This window comes from Colletotrichum siamense (genome assembly GCF_013390195.1).
Source record: "Colletotrichum siamense strain Cg363 chromosome Unknown KSG_Cg363_contig04, whole genome shotgun sequence".
Classification (NCBI taxonomy): Eukaryota; Fungi; Ascomycota; class Sordariomycetes; order Glomerellales; family Glomerellaceae; genus Colletotrichum; species Colletotrichum siamense.
Genome location: NW_023501017.1, coordinates 3,248,780 through 3,265,351, shown reverse-complemented (window position 1 = coordinate 3,265,351; position 16,572 = coordinate 3,248,780). Strand labels below are relative to the sequence as shown.

The 16,572-nt window shown below is 56.7% G+C and overlaps 6 protein-coding genes across 6 annotated transcripts; 4 read left to right on the top strand and 2 right to left on the bottom strand.

Moving 5' to 3' along the window:
- Positions 1-12: 12 nt before the first annotated feature.
- paa-1 (Polyadenylation factor subunit 2) lies at positions 13-2,359 on the top strand (the record flags this gene model as incomplete). The annotated part of the gene is made up of 5 exons (XM_036638626.1): positions 13-103; positions 266-381; positions 431-2,102; positions 2,138-2,307; positions 2,357-2,359. 5 exons carry the CDS (start codon positions 13-15, stop codon positions 2,357-2,359), a joined length of 2,052 nt encoding a protein of 683 aa, XP_036496129.1.
- Positions 2,360-2,922: 563 nt separating this feature from the next.
- NUC1 (Mitochondrial nuclease) lies at positions 2,923-3,972 on the bottom strand (the record flags this gene model as incomplete). Its single annotated transcript, XM_036638625.1, has 1 exon — positions 2,923-3,972. The coding sequence occupies one exon, from the start codon at positions 3,970-3,972 to the stop codon at positions 2,923-2,925; it is 1,050 nt and encodes a 349-aa protein (XP_036496128.1).
- A 1,916-nt stretch (positions 3,973-5,888) lies between these two features.
- Positions 5,889-7,617, top strand: ZRT3 (Zinc-regulated transporter 3; the record flags this gene model as incomplete). The annotated part of the gene is made up of 3 exons (XM_036638624.1): positions 5,889-5,952; positions 6,016-6,146; positions 6,214-7,617. The coding sequence occupies 3 exons, from the start codon at positions 5,889-5,891 to the stop codon at positions 7,615-7,617; spliced, it is 1,599 nt and encodes a 532-aa protein (XP_036496131.1).
- Positions 7,618-8,053: 436 nt separating this feature from the next.
- Positions 8,054-9,682, bottom strand: sfc2 (Transcription factor IIIA; the record flags this gene model as incomplete). Its single annotated transcript, XM_036638623.1, has 2 exons — positions 8,054-9,528; positions 9,598-9,682. The coding sequence occupies 2 exons, from the start codon at positions 9,680-9,682 to the stop codon at positions 8,054-8,056; spliced, it is 1,560 nt and encodes a 519-aa protein (XP_036496130.1).
- A 373-nt stretch (positions 9,683-10,055) lies between these two features.
- On the top strand, positions 10,056-10,778 carry RPO26 (DNA-directed RNA polymerases I, II, and III subunit RPABC2; the record flags this gene model as incomplete). The annotated part of the gene is made up of 4 exons (XM_036638622.1): positions 10,056-10,090; positions 10,147-10,416; positions 10,495-10,614; positions 10,742-10,778. The coding sequence occupies 4 exons, from the start codon at positions 10,056-10,058 to the stop codon at positions 10,776-10,778; spliced, it is 462 nt and encodes a 153-aa protein (XP_036496125.1).
- A 2,128-nt stretch (positions 10,779-12,906) lies between these two features.
- On the top strand, positions 12,907-14,412 carry orsC-8 (Tyrosinase-like protein orsC; the record flags this gene model as incomplete). The annotated part of the gene is made up of 6 exons (XM_036638621.1): positions 12,907-13,136; positions 13,213-13,369; positions 13,425-13,500; positions 13,552-14,055; positions 14,120-14,202; positions 14,254-14,412. The coding sequence occupies 6 exons, from the start codon at positions 12,907-12,909 to the stop codon at positions 14,410-14,412; spliced, it is 1,209 nt and encodes a 402-aa protein (XP_036496124.1).
- Positions 14,413-16,572: the final 2,160 nt, after the last annotated feature.

The following is a 16,572-nucleotide window of genomic DNA, read 5'->3' as shown; positions in this document are numbered from 1 at the left end:
GGGATTTTAAAGATGGCCTACGATCCTCGTGGGGATCATCACGACAGGCGAGGGCCGCCAGGAGACGGTCAGGACGGAGGCTTTATTAGAGCTAGAGGACGACGTGAGTTGCCCTCTTCGACGAAATCGCAATCTCGGTGCATGATGGGAATGTTTGAACTTGCGTGTATTGCGGACACGTGCAGGGCACCATCTCTCCGTCAGGCTCACGTGAAGACTTGAGACAGACCAGATGCTTTAGCAGGACCGCTGACACCGTGTTCAGGTCCCGTAACAGATTATGGCTCAACCGTCGCACACTGGATGCGCAATCGCGCGCCGGCAGACGGAGATGTCTACACTGGCGAGGCTGAGAGGCCAAGCGCGAGCTTCATCGTCGATGTCAGTATTGTATCTCTCATAACTTCATACGCCTGCTAACATATCTCAGTTCACACCTCCTTCAGCCAGAAGAACAGATCCTGGCGATTCGATACCCGTGAAGCACCTTCACTCATCACTGAACAAGATCAAACATCCTATCAATGTCGTCCGATGGACACCAGAAGGCCGCCGTCTATTGACGGCTTCCTCCAGCGGAGAATTTACATTATGGAACGGCACCGGATTCAACTTTGAGACTATCATGCAGGCTCACGACTCTGCCATTAGAGCGCTAGCATACTCTCACAACGACGACTGGCTCATCTCCGCGGACCACGACGGCAGCGTCAAGTACTGGCAGCCCAACTTTAACAACCTTCAGAGTATTGCTGCACATAACGACCCGATCAGAGACCTCGCCTTCAGCCCGAACGATTCCAAGTTCGTCACGGCATGCGACGACTCGACATTGAAGATTTTTGACTTCGCTGGTGGAGTCGAAGAGTCGGTTCTCAAGGGGCACGGCTGGGACGCCAAGAGTTGTGATTGGCATCCCACCAAAGGTCTGTTGGTGTCGGGTTCAAAAGACCACGTGGTTAAGCTGTGGGATCCGAGAACCGGCCGCTGCTTGACGACGCTTCACGGCCATAAGAACACGATTACCAAGACGCTCTTTGAGCGAGTTCAAGGAGACTGCCTCGCAACCTCAGCAAGAGACCAAACCGCCCGCGTCTTCGATCTCCGAATGATGAGAGACATTTGCTTGCTGAAGGGACACGAGAAGGACATCTCAACCATCGCATGGCATCCCGTTCACTCGAATTTCCTTAGCACCGGTGGACACGACGGCTCTCTGTACCATTACATCCTAGACGAGCCGAATACGCCAGCTGGCCACACCACCATCGCGCCATACGACAGTTCGGACCCAACCACAACTGGCGCCCAGACCATCTACCCAGCTCATAAGGTCCCATACGCACACGATTTCGCGATCTGGTCTCTGGACTGGCACCCGCTTGGTCACATCCTGGCTTCTGGCTCGAACGATCGTATCACGAGGTTCTGGTCCAGAAAGCGGCCGGGAGATTCCGACGTCTTCCAGGACAGGTATCACATCGGAGAGGCGGCGGCTGAGGCTCAAGGAACCTGGGACCGTCGCGGAGGTCGTCGCCAAAGACAGGAAGAAGAGGAGCAGGAGATGGAGGACGAAATGGACGGCCTCGTCGACCAGAAGATGCCGCTCAAGCAGCCAGTTGTCCCTGGTTTCCTCGGCTTGCCTGGGTTGCCTGGCCTGCCCGGTCTATCTATGCCACCGAATGGCGCTGGCGGGCCTCCGGTACCGCCACCACCGATGATCCCAGGCGTTGGCGCAAACGGTGGAGCTCCCCCGCCGCTGCCGTTCCCTCTACCAGGCTTGCCTGGCCTGAACGGGGCTCCGCCACCGCCTATCCAACTGCCTGGCGGCATAGACCCGAGCAATCCTGCCGACCTTGCAAAGATCGCCGAGATGATCCAGAAGGCCGGAGGCACGCTCCCTCCTCCACCGCCCGGCGGTTTCCCTCCCGGTATGGTCCCGCCGCCAAATTTTGTACCACCACCCGGATTCCCTCCCATGCCTATGCCGCCGCCCGGAGCTGACCTTAACGGGCACGACCGCGGGGGCAGGAGAGCTCCTTTGCCCAGTCAGGAGGAGAGTCTCAAGGCGGAGCAGCGACGCGGCAACTATACGAGAATTCGTTAGTCACATGGCAGTACTCAGAGCAGTACTCAGGGCAGATCTCGGAGCAGATCTTGAAGCAAATCCAAGGAAAGGTCCAAGGAAAGATCTTGGAGCAAATCCAAGGAGAGATCCAAGGAGAGATCCAAGGAAAGATCTCAGGACAAATCCCAGGACAGATCCCAGGCGTAACCAACAACTGCAAATTGGACAGTGACCTTGGTGTAAGAATAGTAAATACGAAAAGGGAGAAGGGCAGTGGTGATACCCTAGTGATATAATCAAAGTTAAACAACACATGCTTGCCCGGATGTCTCGTTTGATCGTTCGCTGTGTTTCAAACCGTATTATCTCTCCACGCTGACCTGACAAGAGAACAGGATACTGGCGCAGTATTGTCTTCCGGCCTGAAGAATTATTACGCCGGGTGGAAGATACTGCCATGCATGCAGTACTTCCACAGACATGACAGCAAAATGGCTTGCGGATCATGCGTGTTAGGTTCCCCAACCAAGACTGCCCATATCCAGTTTGAAAAAGATCGCTTGTGATGTAGAGGCAGTCCAATCAACTGTCTAGCCGTCGGGCCTATCTAGTGTACATGTATGTGTCGCCGCCAGCAAACCACACGCCCTACGGTCTCGCTCAGATGCTATCCTGCGATGTTCCCCAGCAATGGGTTTCCTCGTTTGTGCTCCTCTCTCCGAGGGTAAATGTACAGACATGAATGGAACTTCTTCAGATGGGCGACTTCCCCCATAGCCCTGGAGAATGCAGACCTCTAGATCGCAAACTCCCGCGCTCGCCTTAATGTGTTCTCAACCCAACAGCAGCCCTTCTTATTTCTTGGTGAAGGCCTTCTGCCTGTCGGCGTAGTCCCTCACGATGATGGCGCACGACGCCTCGCTACACAGCCTCCTGCGACGCTGCGGAGCCAGCTTTGACGCAAACTCCAGACCGGCAGCACGCTCGACGGCCTCCAACGGCATCTCGAAGTCGGAGAGCGGCTTCTCGTTGGGGATCACAGCGTTGGGCATAACGAAGGCGCCGATGGCGACGTTGCCGCCGGCCTTGCCGTCCTCCGCGAAGATGACCTTGTAAAAGTGCGTCGGCACGGCGACGTTGGGCGGGTTGCCGATGACCTCGTACTTTGTGTACCACTTGCCGTCGACGGGGTCGCGCTTCGGGAGGTACAGGGGGCCGGTAACGATGCGGACGGAGGGGTAGCGCGACGTCAGGCGGCGGCAGAAGTCCTCAAAGTGGGCCCAGTAGTCGCGGTTGAAGCCGTCGCCGACCTGGGGGCACATGTTTGTGAGGTAGAAGGTGTCGTCCATGGCGCGCTGGGACCACTTGCAGTCGGCGGCGGGAACCTGGTGGCCGCGGTCGTAGCCGCTGCGGAAGTAGTCCTTGAGCTTGGCCTGGAACTTTTCGGGGACGGAGGGGTCCTCGAGGAAGGTGCTGCCCTTGCGATCGCCGCCCTTCTGGGCGAGGGAGGCGGGGGTGATGTGCTCGACGACCCAGTGGGGGTTGCGTGTGCGGCGGTCGAAGCTCGAGATGAGGCCCTCGCGGGGCGCGAGGTCGGCGACGGGGCCGGGGAAGCCGTACTGGAAGAGGCCGGCGGGGTCGACAATGGCGCCGGGGATGGCGCCGGGAATTGGCGGGGGCGCCGACGGCAGGGGTGCGTTGGGGTTTGCTTTGTTGTCGAAGATTTGGGAGCCCGGGACGGGGACGGTGGGAGCGGTGGTGAAGGCGTTTGTTGAGGGCGCGGCGGTCATGGGCGCGTCGGTGGCGGGCTGCTTGGACCGGAGGCCGTACATGGCTGCTGTGACGGCGGCGCCTCCTCCCGCGCCTAGAGCCGCGACGAGGGCGATGGATGTTGCTTTCGACATGGCGGGCTGGGTCGCGGCCGGTGCTCTGAGGGGATTCGAAAAGTAGTTTGTAGGAGGAAAGGAGCACGGAAACCGGGCGCCAGCGTCAGGCGGTTATGACAGCGACGACCACGGGTGTTGGAAGGAAGGGCACGTGGATGTGATCTGGTGGTGGTGTGGTGGATGTCTCAGTTGTGGTTCTTCACGGGACGGGGATTTGGAGCTCGAAGCTGGATAAAATTTTGGGCTTGCGACGGCGCTTGGTCCGCCGACTGCACCGATCTCACTTCTCCAGGGCCGCCGATCGGAAGGAGGAGCTCGTGTGGGGCTTCCGCTGCAGATGTCCCGAGCATTTGCCGACAGCTGGCAGGTGCGAAGGCGGGGATGAGGATTGAAAGGATTTCGGGGTGCAGGCTGAGGGGCTGGAATGGGGCTGGCCTCGGTGAGCGTGCAGTTGCTTCACCGAGAGACGAGGCGGGCACCATGCTCAGAAAAAAAAGCGGATGACAAAATGCCAGCCTCCGATTCGCGGTCTGGGCGAGACCCTGCGATGCTCAAAAAGTTTCTTTGGATCCATGGTCCCTACCTAAAATAACGACAGCCGTCAAAGCAGCAGCAGTCTTCCCTCCTTTCACATGTGTTGGCATCTCCCTAGCATGCGCTTCGGGCGGCTTCAATGAGCTGGCGTACATCGCCAAAGAGTCACGGGTCTCGAGGGAGTACGAGGATACCCGGCATGTAGCGCCATCCGGGTTCTCAAGCCAAGGCCATGGGTGTGTTGTCGACCAGCAGCTTGACTCGCCGCCGGGGGGATCCCAACAAAGCGGCTGACAACGTGCATCTTTTGTATACAGTCTGTTTTCTTCTGAATGACTGCACCTTGTAGAACAAAACAAAGTTTTTGAGAAACATATGCAGTTCGACTTCGACGCCGTCTTTCTCTCATTGAAAGAGCCGCATCGCCTGCTTGTGCGCCAAAAGGCAACAAAAGGTGGGTTGCGATCGGGGAGGGTCAGACGGCAAGCTGCAGGCAGGGCAGGGCGGCAGCCAACTGATAACGCGCAGGCAAGGGGAGTCCGAAGTGGAAAGTGGAAAGTAGATATGCAAAAGAGAATGGATGGGAAACAAGCTTTGTTTGGGCGTGAGACCTTTTCTTGCGTGAGTAGCTGAGTGACTTGTGTACTGAAGGAGGAATTTTGAGAACCTTGATGGCCTCGGTCCAGTTATGAACAACAGAAGGCCCCAGCCCCCCAGCCCACTTCACTACCGCCCATGATCCATCACACAGAAACAACGCAGTGGCTCCAGAAAGCGCCAAATCCAGCGCCTCCGAATCCACTACTGCGTACAATCCGCGCTGCTGGAAAGCTTAAGGTGCAGGCGCTCCCAGTTTACTTACACCAGTGAAGCCCCCCACCTCTCTGGCTGCTGCCCCAGCGCAAACCTGGAAAGCACGCCGCTCAGCGCCCAGTCCCATTCCATCTTATTGGCAGCCGTCTACATCACTACTCTCCCACCAACAACAATACCCTTTGCTTCCTCCAGCAACCTCTTCGACTTTCCCTATCCCTTCTCCCCCATCTTGCCTACCTCTTTGGACAATCTACCTACGATCAAGGTTCTAAACGCCTCTCCCGAAATCTACAACATCCCCATACTTATCCGCTCCCGTCTCCCGGGACCCTCGAACCAATATCCCACTCGTCTGGGTCTATTGCGCGCCGCAATACGTCACCCGCTCTCCTGCAGGACGAATCGAAGCCGCCACACCAGCACCTGTTCCCCAGGCACACCTAGGACTCTGGCGATTTCCCTAAATTGGGTCCAACAAATTGCGCTTCAACAAGAAAGACATCGAAATACCATTTCGCTACATGCGCTAAGGATCGCGATCGCAACAGGCAACCATTGGAGGCGCTGAGCCCAAGCCGCCCATCATGAAGGCGACAGAGATCGACAACGATACCAGGGGGTGGATCATGAGTATCGTGAGTGGAATTGGTAGGTGACAAAACTCCATGGACGTCTGAAGTGGAAATTTTGCTGACTGGTGTTTCTCGGCAGCTTGTATCGTAGGCGCGTCCGTCATTTGCATCGACATTTTGGTACGATGGCTACCAGGGCAGCGCAACTTCAGGATACAAGAAAGCAATGTCTTTCTCGCCAGCTCTTTGAGCTTGAGCTTCGGCGTTATGGTATGTCATTCCAGCAGCCCCGACGCGACACCTCAGAACTATTACTAATACCACTCCCGGTATCTAGCTTTACTCTGCGTTAAACAGCATGCTGCCGTCATCAAAACAGTACCTTAAGGAGGATGGTTACCAAGACCAAAAGGCGGGCTTCATTATGATGGGCTGCTTTGTTGGGGGCTTTTTTGGTATACAGGTTATCTCCCGTCTGCTGCACCAGTACATGCCGTCGCATGTGGTTGATTGTGACCACACACACAATGAAGCCGATACTCGGTCACGCAGCCAGAGCAGAAAGACGTCTTTGTACTCGGGCAGTCGCCGATCATCACGACGGCCCTTTGTGGAGAGCATCACTAAGAATGGCCACGCTACCGAGTCCACGCCTCTGCTCAATGGAGAGACGGCGCATGAGAACGGAGGATCCCTGATGCCTAAGGGACATGCTAGGAGCGCCCTGGCCCTCAACACGACGCACTCGCACCCGCCGCGGATATCGCGAAGCCGCGGTGCGACGGTGAAAAGGCGACCCTCTATGCTTCAAGTCAAACAGCGGATCGCATCTTTCATGAATGACATGAAATCGAACTGCGATGAGGAGGGCCCTTGCTTTGGGTACTCCGATCCATGCGGCCAGGAATGTTTCAAGCATGTGGCCAACCGCTCAGCGGCCTCCTCGAGACACCCAACTATTGTGAGGACCAGCATCGCACAGCTGTACCCAAATAACCACAGCCATACCGATCTGACAGACTTGGAGGAGAGCGACTCTCAGTGCCATTCACCCCTCAGTGGACAGGTACGGACCAGTCGGGCGGCGTCAAGAGAGCCCATGCCATCACGGAATCACGTGGACCACGAAGCGCACGATCATGATCATAGCCATAGTCACAGCCACAACCACAGTCATCGTCACGACCATGACCACGAGGCGCACGGCGAGGACGGCGAGGAAGAGGATGTCGAGGCCCAACATCACCACCATGTGCCCACGAACGCGTTCATGTCACTCGGCCTGCAAACCTCCATCGCCATTGCGCTTCATAAGTTCCCTGAAGGCTTCATCACCTACGCCACGAACCACGCTAACCCGTCACTCGGCTTCAACGTGTTCATGGCTCTCTTCGTGCACAACATTACCGAAGGTTTTGCCATGGCTCTGCCATTGTACATGGCCCTTGGAAGTCGTCTCAAGGCCATGTTCTGGGCCGCCATCCTGGGCGGCCTCAGCCAGCCCCTTGGCGCTGGCATTGCTGTGTTGTGGTTCAAGCTCGCTAATCACACCCACATCAGCCCAACCCCAGTAGCTTACGCCTGTATGTTTGCCATCACAGCTGGCATCATGGTCAGCGTCGGCCTGCAACTCTTTGTCGAGGCGCTCAGCTTGAATCACAACCGCAACCTCTGCATATTTTTCGGGTTCATAGGCATGGCTCTGCTGGGTATCACTGGCGCCATTGCATCTACGCATTAACGGCATACGGGCTTTCGCATTGGGCATTTCAAGTCATGCTCGAACGGTTCAGGGAGTCACAGGATCTGTCTTTTGGTTTCGGTCGGCACGGGCATACATACATTATACCAAGGCAGGTTTTCGGGTTCGGAAGGCTTTAATTGTGTTAGAATCATCACTACCGCTTCGCTGTCACAGGCTTGGTTAGAATCGACTTGCTGAGCAGCATTCCAGCGGCGCATTATAGAGGGGGACGTCAATTATGGGTTCAATGAAAATGAATGATTTCACTAGCGCACTTCGAGGTACCACATTCGTGACCGTAACATCTTAGCTCCTTTGATTTCATTTACATATGTGTGACAAAGCAACAACTTTTAGTGATTCCCCATCCATCAACTTTTGGTGTGGCCTGTGGCCGGGTATCAATACGTCGTCAAAATCATGTGTCCTTTTTCTACGCCATATTTCCCAGCGCCGGATCGACGAAACGGGTGAAGTCTTCGTCAATGAGGGCGCGCATGGCAGCTTCCTCCTCCTGCCACGTCTGCGGCGGTGTGTTGAAGTCATCTGCGGCACCGATCCAGAAATCGTCGGTCTGGCCCTGGTCGCCGCCGGTGAAGTCCGTGACGCCGGGTATGATGCCGTACAAGGGCAGCTCCGGCATCTCACGGTTCTCGCCAAAGGGAGCGGCGCTCATGTCTTCTGAGCTGGGGGTGTCTGCCAAACTCAGTATTGCCGCTTCGACTTGGTCCATCTGTGGAGCCGCAGGGGGGTGGTTCTCAAGATGGACTTGGAGGTCGTGGTGGCGGATGAAGCGGGCATTGCAGCCTTCAATCGCGCACTGGATGGTCCGCTTCGTGCCGGCGATGTCATCAATGAGGTTTGACGGCCCCTCGGTGAGTTTAGGCTGCGGCCGCGGTAGACCTAGGTGAACGTGCCGAATGTGCTCTTCCAGCTTCATCTTGCTGATGAAACCAGCACCACAACCCTGCTCGTTTGACCAGCCCTGCAAGCCCGCAGTACCAGTCACATCGAGCTCGCCGCAGACGACACGGAATCCTTCATGGGCAGTGCGGATGTGCACCGTGAGGTTGTGCTTCTTGGTGAACTTCTTGTCGCATCCCTCCCAGGTGCAGGCGATCGTCTTGCGGGCCTCGACGGGTATGCCCGAGTGCCGCATCTCGACGTGCCGCTCCAGCTCCCACTGGCCGGTGCACTTGAACTCGCAAAAGATGCAGTTTAGATGTTCCTTACGGATGTGCGCCTGCAGCAGCGCGAACGAGGTGAAGCCGACCTTGGCGCCGCCCTCCTCGCCGCCGCACTCCTCGCACCAGAACTGCGGCTCGCTGTGTTCCCGCCGGGTGTGGTTTCGCAGGGCGCCTTGGGAGTCGAAGCCGGCGCCGCAGTCGGGTTCCTGGCAGGGGTAGGCGTGGGCGCCCAGGTGCTCCGAGCGGATGTGCCGCTGCAGGGTGTTGTGCTTGCGGAAGCTCTGGTTGCACGGGGGATATTCGCGGCAGCGGAAGCGCTCCTGGCCGGCGTGGACGTCCTGGTGGCGGCGCAGACGGGTTGCCGTCAGGAACGACTTGCCGCAGCCATCGTGTGTGCAGGTGTATGCTCGCTCCTGGGTGTGGGAGCCCTTGACATGCTGGCGCAGGTGCTTCTCCTCGCGGTAGTCCTTGTCGCAGCCCGGGTAGGTGCACTTGAAGGGGCGGTCGTCGGTGTGGGAGCGCAGGTGGGCGGCCAGGCGGGCGGGACGGTTGAAGGTTTTGTGGCAGTCGGGATACGTGCAGGGAATTGTCTTGAGGTCCGAGGGAAATTTGCGGGAGCGGGTGGTGAGGGAGGTCTGTCCCGTCAGAACCGTCTCTGCGTCGGCGTTGGCTGTCGAGGCGGAGTTGCTGGCCGTGTCGTCGAAGTCATCGTCGCTGAGGGCTTCCCGGGCGTCATGTTAGTGAGAAGAAAAAAACTTGGCTTACACCCAATTGCCAGATATGTGCGTACCAGTGCCGGCGGCTTCGGGGTCGTCAATCTTGGACCTCTTAGGTTCCGAGACGAGGTCAGCCTCTGAAGCCTTCCTTTTCGTCATGGCGAGCGATTGAGGAAGGGCATGCCTTCCTTGGCGATGGGGTGAAAAGTATCGTCTCAGGAACCAGCTCGTGAACTTATTTCTGGCAGAATATCGTCAGGCGGTGAGACGAAATTTTGTGCGCTCACCAGCCACATCGGAGAAGCCGGGGTCTCCTCGGTCCGGATAAGCATTTTTTGGTACTGATAAGGCTAGTGCAGACCCACATTCCAGCTGCTGAATCGCAGCCTCGTCAATAATTTTTTACGGCTGGATCCAGCAGAGTCAACCCGTCCCTCCCCGCGACACCTACAATTACGCGACGGAAGCTCGACCACCACCCAATTCCACTACGGCATCCTTCAGTTAACTGCACCCACCATCGATAAGAAACATGTCTGACTTTGGCGACGATGATGTTGGCGGAGGGTACGTCCAGACAGGTTTTCTGATTGAGGAAGAAACGCGACTCTAACGATTGGCAGCGACGAGCCCATGTACGAGGACGAGGCCGCCGACTACTGGGATCCCGAGGTCCCCGCTGAGGACGAGGAGGTCGGGCGCGCCGAGGGCGACGAGGAGGACGCAGACAACGTCGTCGTGTCTGGCGACCCCTCTGCTGCGGCGAACTCTGGCAAGGGCAACGAGAAGAGCCACCGCGACAAGAAGATCCCCGATGACCAGCGCACGACCACACCCTACATGACAAAGTACGAACGCGCCCGTATCCTCGGCACGCGCGCTCTGCAAATCAGGTACGACGGCGCCATTGTTTCCCACTTCACGATGCAGGCCATCGGTCGAAACTTTTGCTGACGCGGGGCCTTTTGTAGCATGAATGCGCCGGTACTCGTCGACCTGGAAGGTGAGACGGATCCTCTTCAGATCGCCATCAAGGAGATGCGTGAGAAGAAGATTCCTCTTATCGTGCGCCGATACATGCCGGACGGATAGTAAGTGTTGACCCCGGATGACCCCCAACCCAACCCAATCCGACCACCCCCGCCCCCAGCCCTGCAGTCCACGCAAGCCTGCCCGGATGGACGATGCCGTGAGCGACGCAGGCTAACCGAACGTCAGCTACGAGGATTGGACTTGCGAGGAGCTCCTCCAGTGAGAGATCTTGGCTTTCTTTACCCGGGGCAAGAAGAAGACTACGCGACTAGATGCAAGGCACTTATACCCATCTCTTATTGTCGTTGCCTGAAGGATAGTCAGATTCCCGAAGCTGCGCCCCTTTCGCGTCCGCTCTCTTCCGGAGGTGTCGACTCTGTCAGAATGCACAGGACAACGAGAACAAAGCTCGAGAAGACACAAAGAAGAAGCAAACCCATCCACAACTTATAAAAAGAAGACACCAAAAGCAGTGTACACACTTTATTTGATTTGCATTGAGCGTGGCGTTCTCTAGGCAATTGGATTTCATCAAACTCTAAACACACAAGAAACAAAATTACATATCCGCAGTGAGGAAAAACAGATCCCCGCCCCATGGCATTCTTTTTTTGGGATGTTGCTCTCGTCGTGGATTGCAGTGCAGCGGCGGGTTCGTGAGAAACAGGATTACGTGTTTCCTCGGATCGTCGCTTCGAGTGGTCGCCTGCAGTGTAACGGGTGGGAGCGAGAGTGGTCCGGGGGGGACAAACACTGAGGCCCCTCCCAGGGAACCCAAAGCACCTGCCCAACACGGCCGGTCTGGGCGAGTCAGACAGCACAAGCACCGATCGTGCATCCCATCCCGGGCCGCCTGCCGCCCGCCTTCCGGAGACCAGAGACCGGACCCGCCCCGGAGGACTTTGTGTGAATTGCGATCGACACAGAACAAAACGTCGCCAACAGCCAAGCCACTCCCCGTCGTCCGAATTACACGCGTAAGGTTTTGCCAGGTTCCCGTCTTTGGACATTTACGGGTCCTCGTTAAGGCGTTAGAGAATAGGGAAAGGTACTAACGCACCTCATGTAGATTGGTAGAGAAGGTTAACAAAAGAAGGTTGCCAAGACGGCTTCCTAACACTGCTTAGGAGCCACTTTTAATTGCTGCTTATGGCCGTCGACATGGGTGCTCTATCTAGGTTGAACATGTACGTCTCTCTTTCGATCTGAAAAGCCAAGTGCAGCCGATCCGCGGTAAACACCTTCTTCTGCTAGTATGCTTCACCCAGCCTTGCTTACTGTCTTGGCGATGACGATAAGAGCCGTCTTGGTGAGTTGATATCGTCAACTCTTTCGATGTTCGGCTCGGTCTCTCGCTCGTTCCCGCGAACGAGCCTTGACAGCGCGGGGAAACAAACGGCTAGTAACCGAGTGAAATCCTCGCTTCTCACATTTCTCGTCATCGTCTTCATTTTTCTGCTCGGACCTCAGGGGATAGGCCTGTTGGTTGCGTAAGACACTACTCATTCTTTTCCCCGCCATGCAATAGAGGAGCAGCAGAGATTGCAACGCGCCCACCGCCTCGCTAGGATTCCTCCGCTTCACGGGACTCATCCGCTGCAGGTGATTCGGCTCGCTCGTGACGAAAACAAAAAGTGTGCCCTTACAAGTGTAGGGTTGTCTCTTTTGCTTATCCCCCACACTGTTCCCGAACGCGAGTGGAAGCGAAGCGGGAGGCTCAACTTATCCGGGCCTGTCGAAGACGCTTATCTCGTCACTCGGCTCGAAGCTGTGTGTGTTGCTTCGCCTCAGACTCCGGGATCCATACCACGCTACCACGTTGGTCTTGTCAGTACAGACTTCTCTTGGCCCGCCTCGGGCCTAGCTTAGACTACAACCTCACAACCTTGACCCGTTTCTTTCTTTCTGCCCCCCCTCCTCTAGAATAGAGAGCTGTGGATAAGGACGTTACGTGTCGAGCGTCGACGTGCGCAATCGCCATGAGTCCTCTGAAGTGTAGCGATCCCCTGGTTCGTAGGATTGGGGGCGCCGACTAGCTGGGTAGCTCTGCAGCAGCGAGCACACCATCTTTTCGGCAACGGCGCAGCGGGAGCTGTCGAGAACGAGGATGTGAAAGGCTTGTTTCCTGGTGATCGTCACCGCTGCTTAGGCCCGTCTCGGGCTTGGCTCGCAGATCGTTTTCGATATAAAAGAGCCTCAGAACTTCCCGTCGAAGGAGAGAAAAAAAGATAGTTCGGGCCAAGCCAGCACGACACGAGCCGACAACTCCTCTCGTTTTCTTTTTAATATCAAGCCAAACGCTCGCTTCTTGGCTATAGTCTTAATTTGTTGCCGCCTTCTCATCGTTCACGATGCTTCCCCCGTCTTCCATCCTCGCGGCGGCCGCTCTCCCGCTCTTGCTGGCGCAGTCTGCCTCTGCTCGTCTCATGCCGCGGGCGACGAACTACACCCAGGAGGCCGTCGACTCGGGTGAAGCACTCTCGGATCTTCACGCCCAGGCCTACAACAACGCTCTTGCGCGCCTGGCAGCGAATGGCACTTCCCAGTGCACCAAGGACAACGTCCGTGTTCGCCGTGAATGGTATGTTGCTATCTAACTTGCCTCCTCGTTCCCCTTAACGAACCGTGTAGGTTGCTGACCAAAGTCGATTCGACAGGAGAAACATGCCTGGCGAGGACCGTATCGCTTACACGGATGCCGTCACCTGCCTTCAGTCCAAGGCTCCCCTTTACACCGACATCGCCGGCTCCAAGTCCATGTTTGACGACTTCGTGGCTCTACACCAGAACATGACTGGCTACGTCCACATGTCGGTAAGTACACACAAGCTATCTCCAAATATGCTGCTCGCATACTTACCTCACCAAGGCGACGTTCCTCCTCTGGCACCGCTACTACATCCATACCTACGAGGAGAAGCTCAGCACCGAGTGTGGCTACACGGGTAAGTCAACCACAGAGTTTCTATGCTTCGACATCGACTGACACGACCCAGGAACACTTCCCTACTGGGAATGGAGTCTCGACGGCGACGACCCGGCCTCTAGCCCGATCTTCGACGGCTCTGCGACCTCGATGGGCAGCGACGGCGCCTACGTCGCCCACGACGGCCTCGTCCTCAACAGCACCGAGCAGGTCATCACGCTGCCCGCCGGCACCGGCGGCGGCTGCGTGACGTCGGGCCCCTTCACCAACATGACGGTGCACCTCGGCCCTGAGGCGATGCCGAACCTCGGCTCCGTGGTGTCCAACAACTCGGACACCCCGACGGCGGACAACCCGCGCTGCCTGAAGCGCGACCTCAACGGCGCCGTCCTGCGGACCTGGGCGAGCTTCCGCAATGTCACGGATCTCATCACGGACAACGACAACATTGAGTGGTTCCAGGGCATCGCGCAGGGCCAGACCAACTATTCCGGTCTCGGCCAGCTCGGCGTCCACGGGGCGGGACACTATGCTTTCGGGTTGGATCCTGGTTCTGACGTCTACATCAGCCCTGGTATGTTGACGAGACTAGATGTTTGGTGAAGGATGTTGTTTTTTGCTGACGAGTTTCTTAACAGGCGACCCGGTGTTCTACCTCCACCACACGCAGCTCGACCGTGTCTACTGGCTGTGGCAGAACCTGGACTGGGAGAACCGTCAAGTAAGTCTTGCGCCTTTTAAGGGATGACCAGAGGGGCTGACTGAAATATAGACCATCTTCGGCACCGGCACCATGGAGAACAGTCCTCCCAGCCCGGTGGTCCAGCTCGACGACCTGCTCGACTTGGGACCGCTGAACGACAAGATTTCCCTCAGGAACGCGATGGACACCATGGCCGGGCCGTTCTGCTACATCTACGCGACAGACTAAGCCATCAATTCTTTTTCTCTCTGTGTCTCTCTTCTCCCTTTTCTCTCTTTTTTTTTCTATACTTTCCTTCATTATATTTCTGGGATCGGCATAGTGTCAGGTAGTCATTCGTTCATGGGCGGCATCATCTTGGTCTCTGGAAGTGTTGGCTCGGTTGCATTCTGTAATTGGCGGCGGGGAGACACGGCACCCCATCTCCTTTGTAAAGGGTGACCTGGCGGGATTAATGCGAAGCCAGCTCTGGGCGGTAATGGCGGAATGGCATAGCGTGGTTGGGCCGCAAAGCAGTGTTAGAGCATCAGACGGAGCGACGTGCGAATTCAACGAGGCGTTTTGGACAAATGATACGAGTCAAGTGCCTTTCTCACATGTGCGACAAAATAGCGGGTGGCTTGACACACAAGCAGACTGTGCCGGAATTTCCTCCGGGAATGCGAAGCGTGGTGACATCCGCAGTGCCGAGCGAACGGTTAGAGTGAAGCAGGACCTGAGCGCGAATTGACGGTTGGCCACCCTTGCGGACGTAGTTCTCCGAGGCTTTCTCATTGTGAGGGATGCCTTGTCTTCTCAGCAACCCGGGCATGCCGGCCGCCCGGGCATGACGTTCGTGCCGCCGCGGACAAACGTACGGAGGTGCCACACTGCGGCCCGTCGACCGAGCGGCGCCCCCCTTTTAGCCCGGTTCGTCAGGTATATCGGCATCGCGATGAACACTTCACACAGGTCGAGCGGGCGAGGGTGGGCCCGTCCGACTTCATGCCTTGATGATAGTCGATCTGTAAACGCGGGATCTTCCTGCGAGAGAGGTTGGTAGGCCGACTGGCTGATGTGTGCATCTGCTATCAATATCGAACGACTAACGACGACTGGTCCGAACCCGAGTCGACCGTCGAATGTCGCGCGTGTTCCGTCTCACCATTTATTCCAGGTCCTTGGCGTCTCGACTCCGAGAGACCCGTTGCGAGTGAGGCAGTTGAGTGAGGCTTTCGCAGGCTGTTGTGCCATGAGGTGTCTGAATCTCACGGTTTCTCGTCCGAACGCGACGTCGACCATGCCGTCTGTGGCTTGGTTGTCCACGAGTTCGTCAGGTGATGTTCCTCGTCTCCTGCCATTACTCGACTCGCTTCATGTCCGCTTGGACTCCAGGACCTCTGAGCTCCATCCCATCGACGAAAGTCTCTGACAGGACAGCATGAACCACTCAGATGCTAGAAATGCACCGGCAGCAACGGACCTGACACGTGTGAGCACGTTTTGCACCTGTTCGACGGATGCTGTCGAAGATACCAGCTTTTGCTGGACATCGCCAGCTTCGGGGTTCACCCGGCCATGTTCTCGGCGTGCGTCCCGTCCCTTCGGTAGTAGCCGATCGCTTGAGGACCCATCGGCTGCCCGATAGCGAACGCCTTGCACGGTGGATAAAGCCCAGAAAAGACGGCACCGATCCTGTTATGCCCGGAGCGATGCAGCTTTGACGTCTTTGCAAGTACATCGCGACGACCAGCGACTATCAATGGAAGTCAAAAGAGTTTGGTGGGTGGACGCCATGTCCGTCAAACTGCCTACCACCTCGTCGAATCATCTCTCTTAATGCGATATTTCCCCTCGCAAAAGGAAAAGGGAGTTAGTCAATCCTTGGCCAACCAGCTCACATGTTGCCCAGTGCTGGGAGGAAAGATGCGTATGTGCCTAAAGTCGATATACACCAAACCACCATGCAGAGTTTCAATGCCTTGGGCCGGGTGTTTGAGTTTCCGCGCTCTGAGCCTCTACTCAAGGATCTTCGTGGAAGCCATGAAGAAGAAAAGAATGAAGAATTATGTGTTTTGAGTGGATGGATGGATGGTTGGTATTGGGGAAAGGTTGAGTTGGGGAAGCATCATTTCAGGGAAGGGAGCTGTAGAATGCAGCTTGACGGGCTGGGCTGCTTACAATCCGCTGAAAGCTTAGGCGGGCTGCCTGCCGCTGGGGAACATGGTGTGCCAGACCAGGCGTTCCCCCCCTCCATGCCGATGACGCACCCAGCTGAGGTCTCCGGTCCCGCACGCAATGCGGGGTTCGTCGCAGCATGAGCGAAAAGACCACCACCAAAATAATGTAATGCACCCACCCACACACCATTGGGCGCTGCGATAGTAGCTGCTACCTATCGTGGAAGAG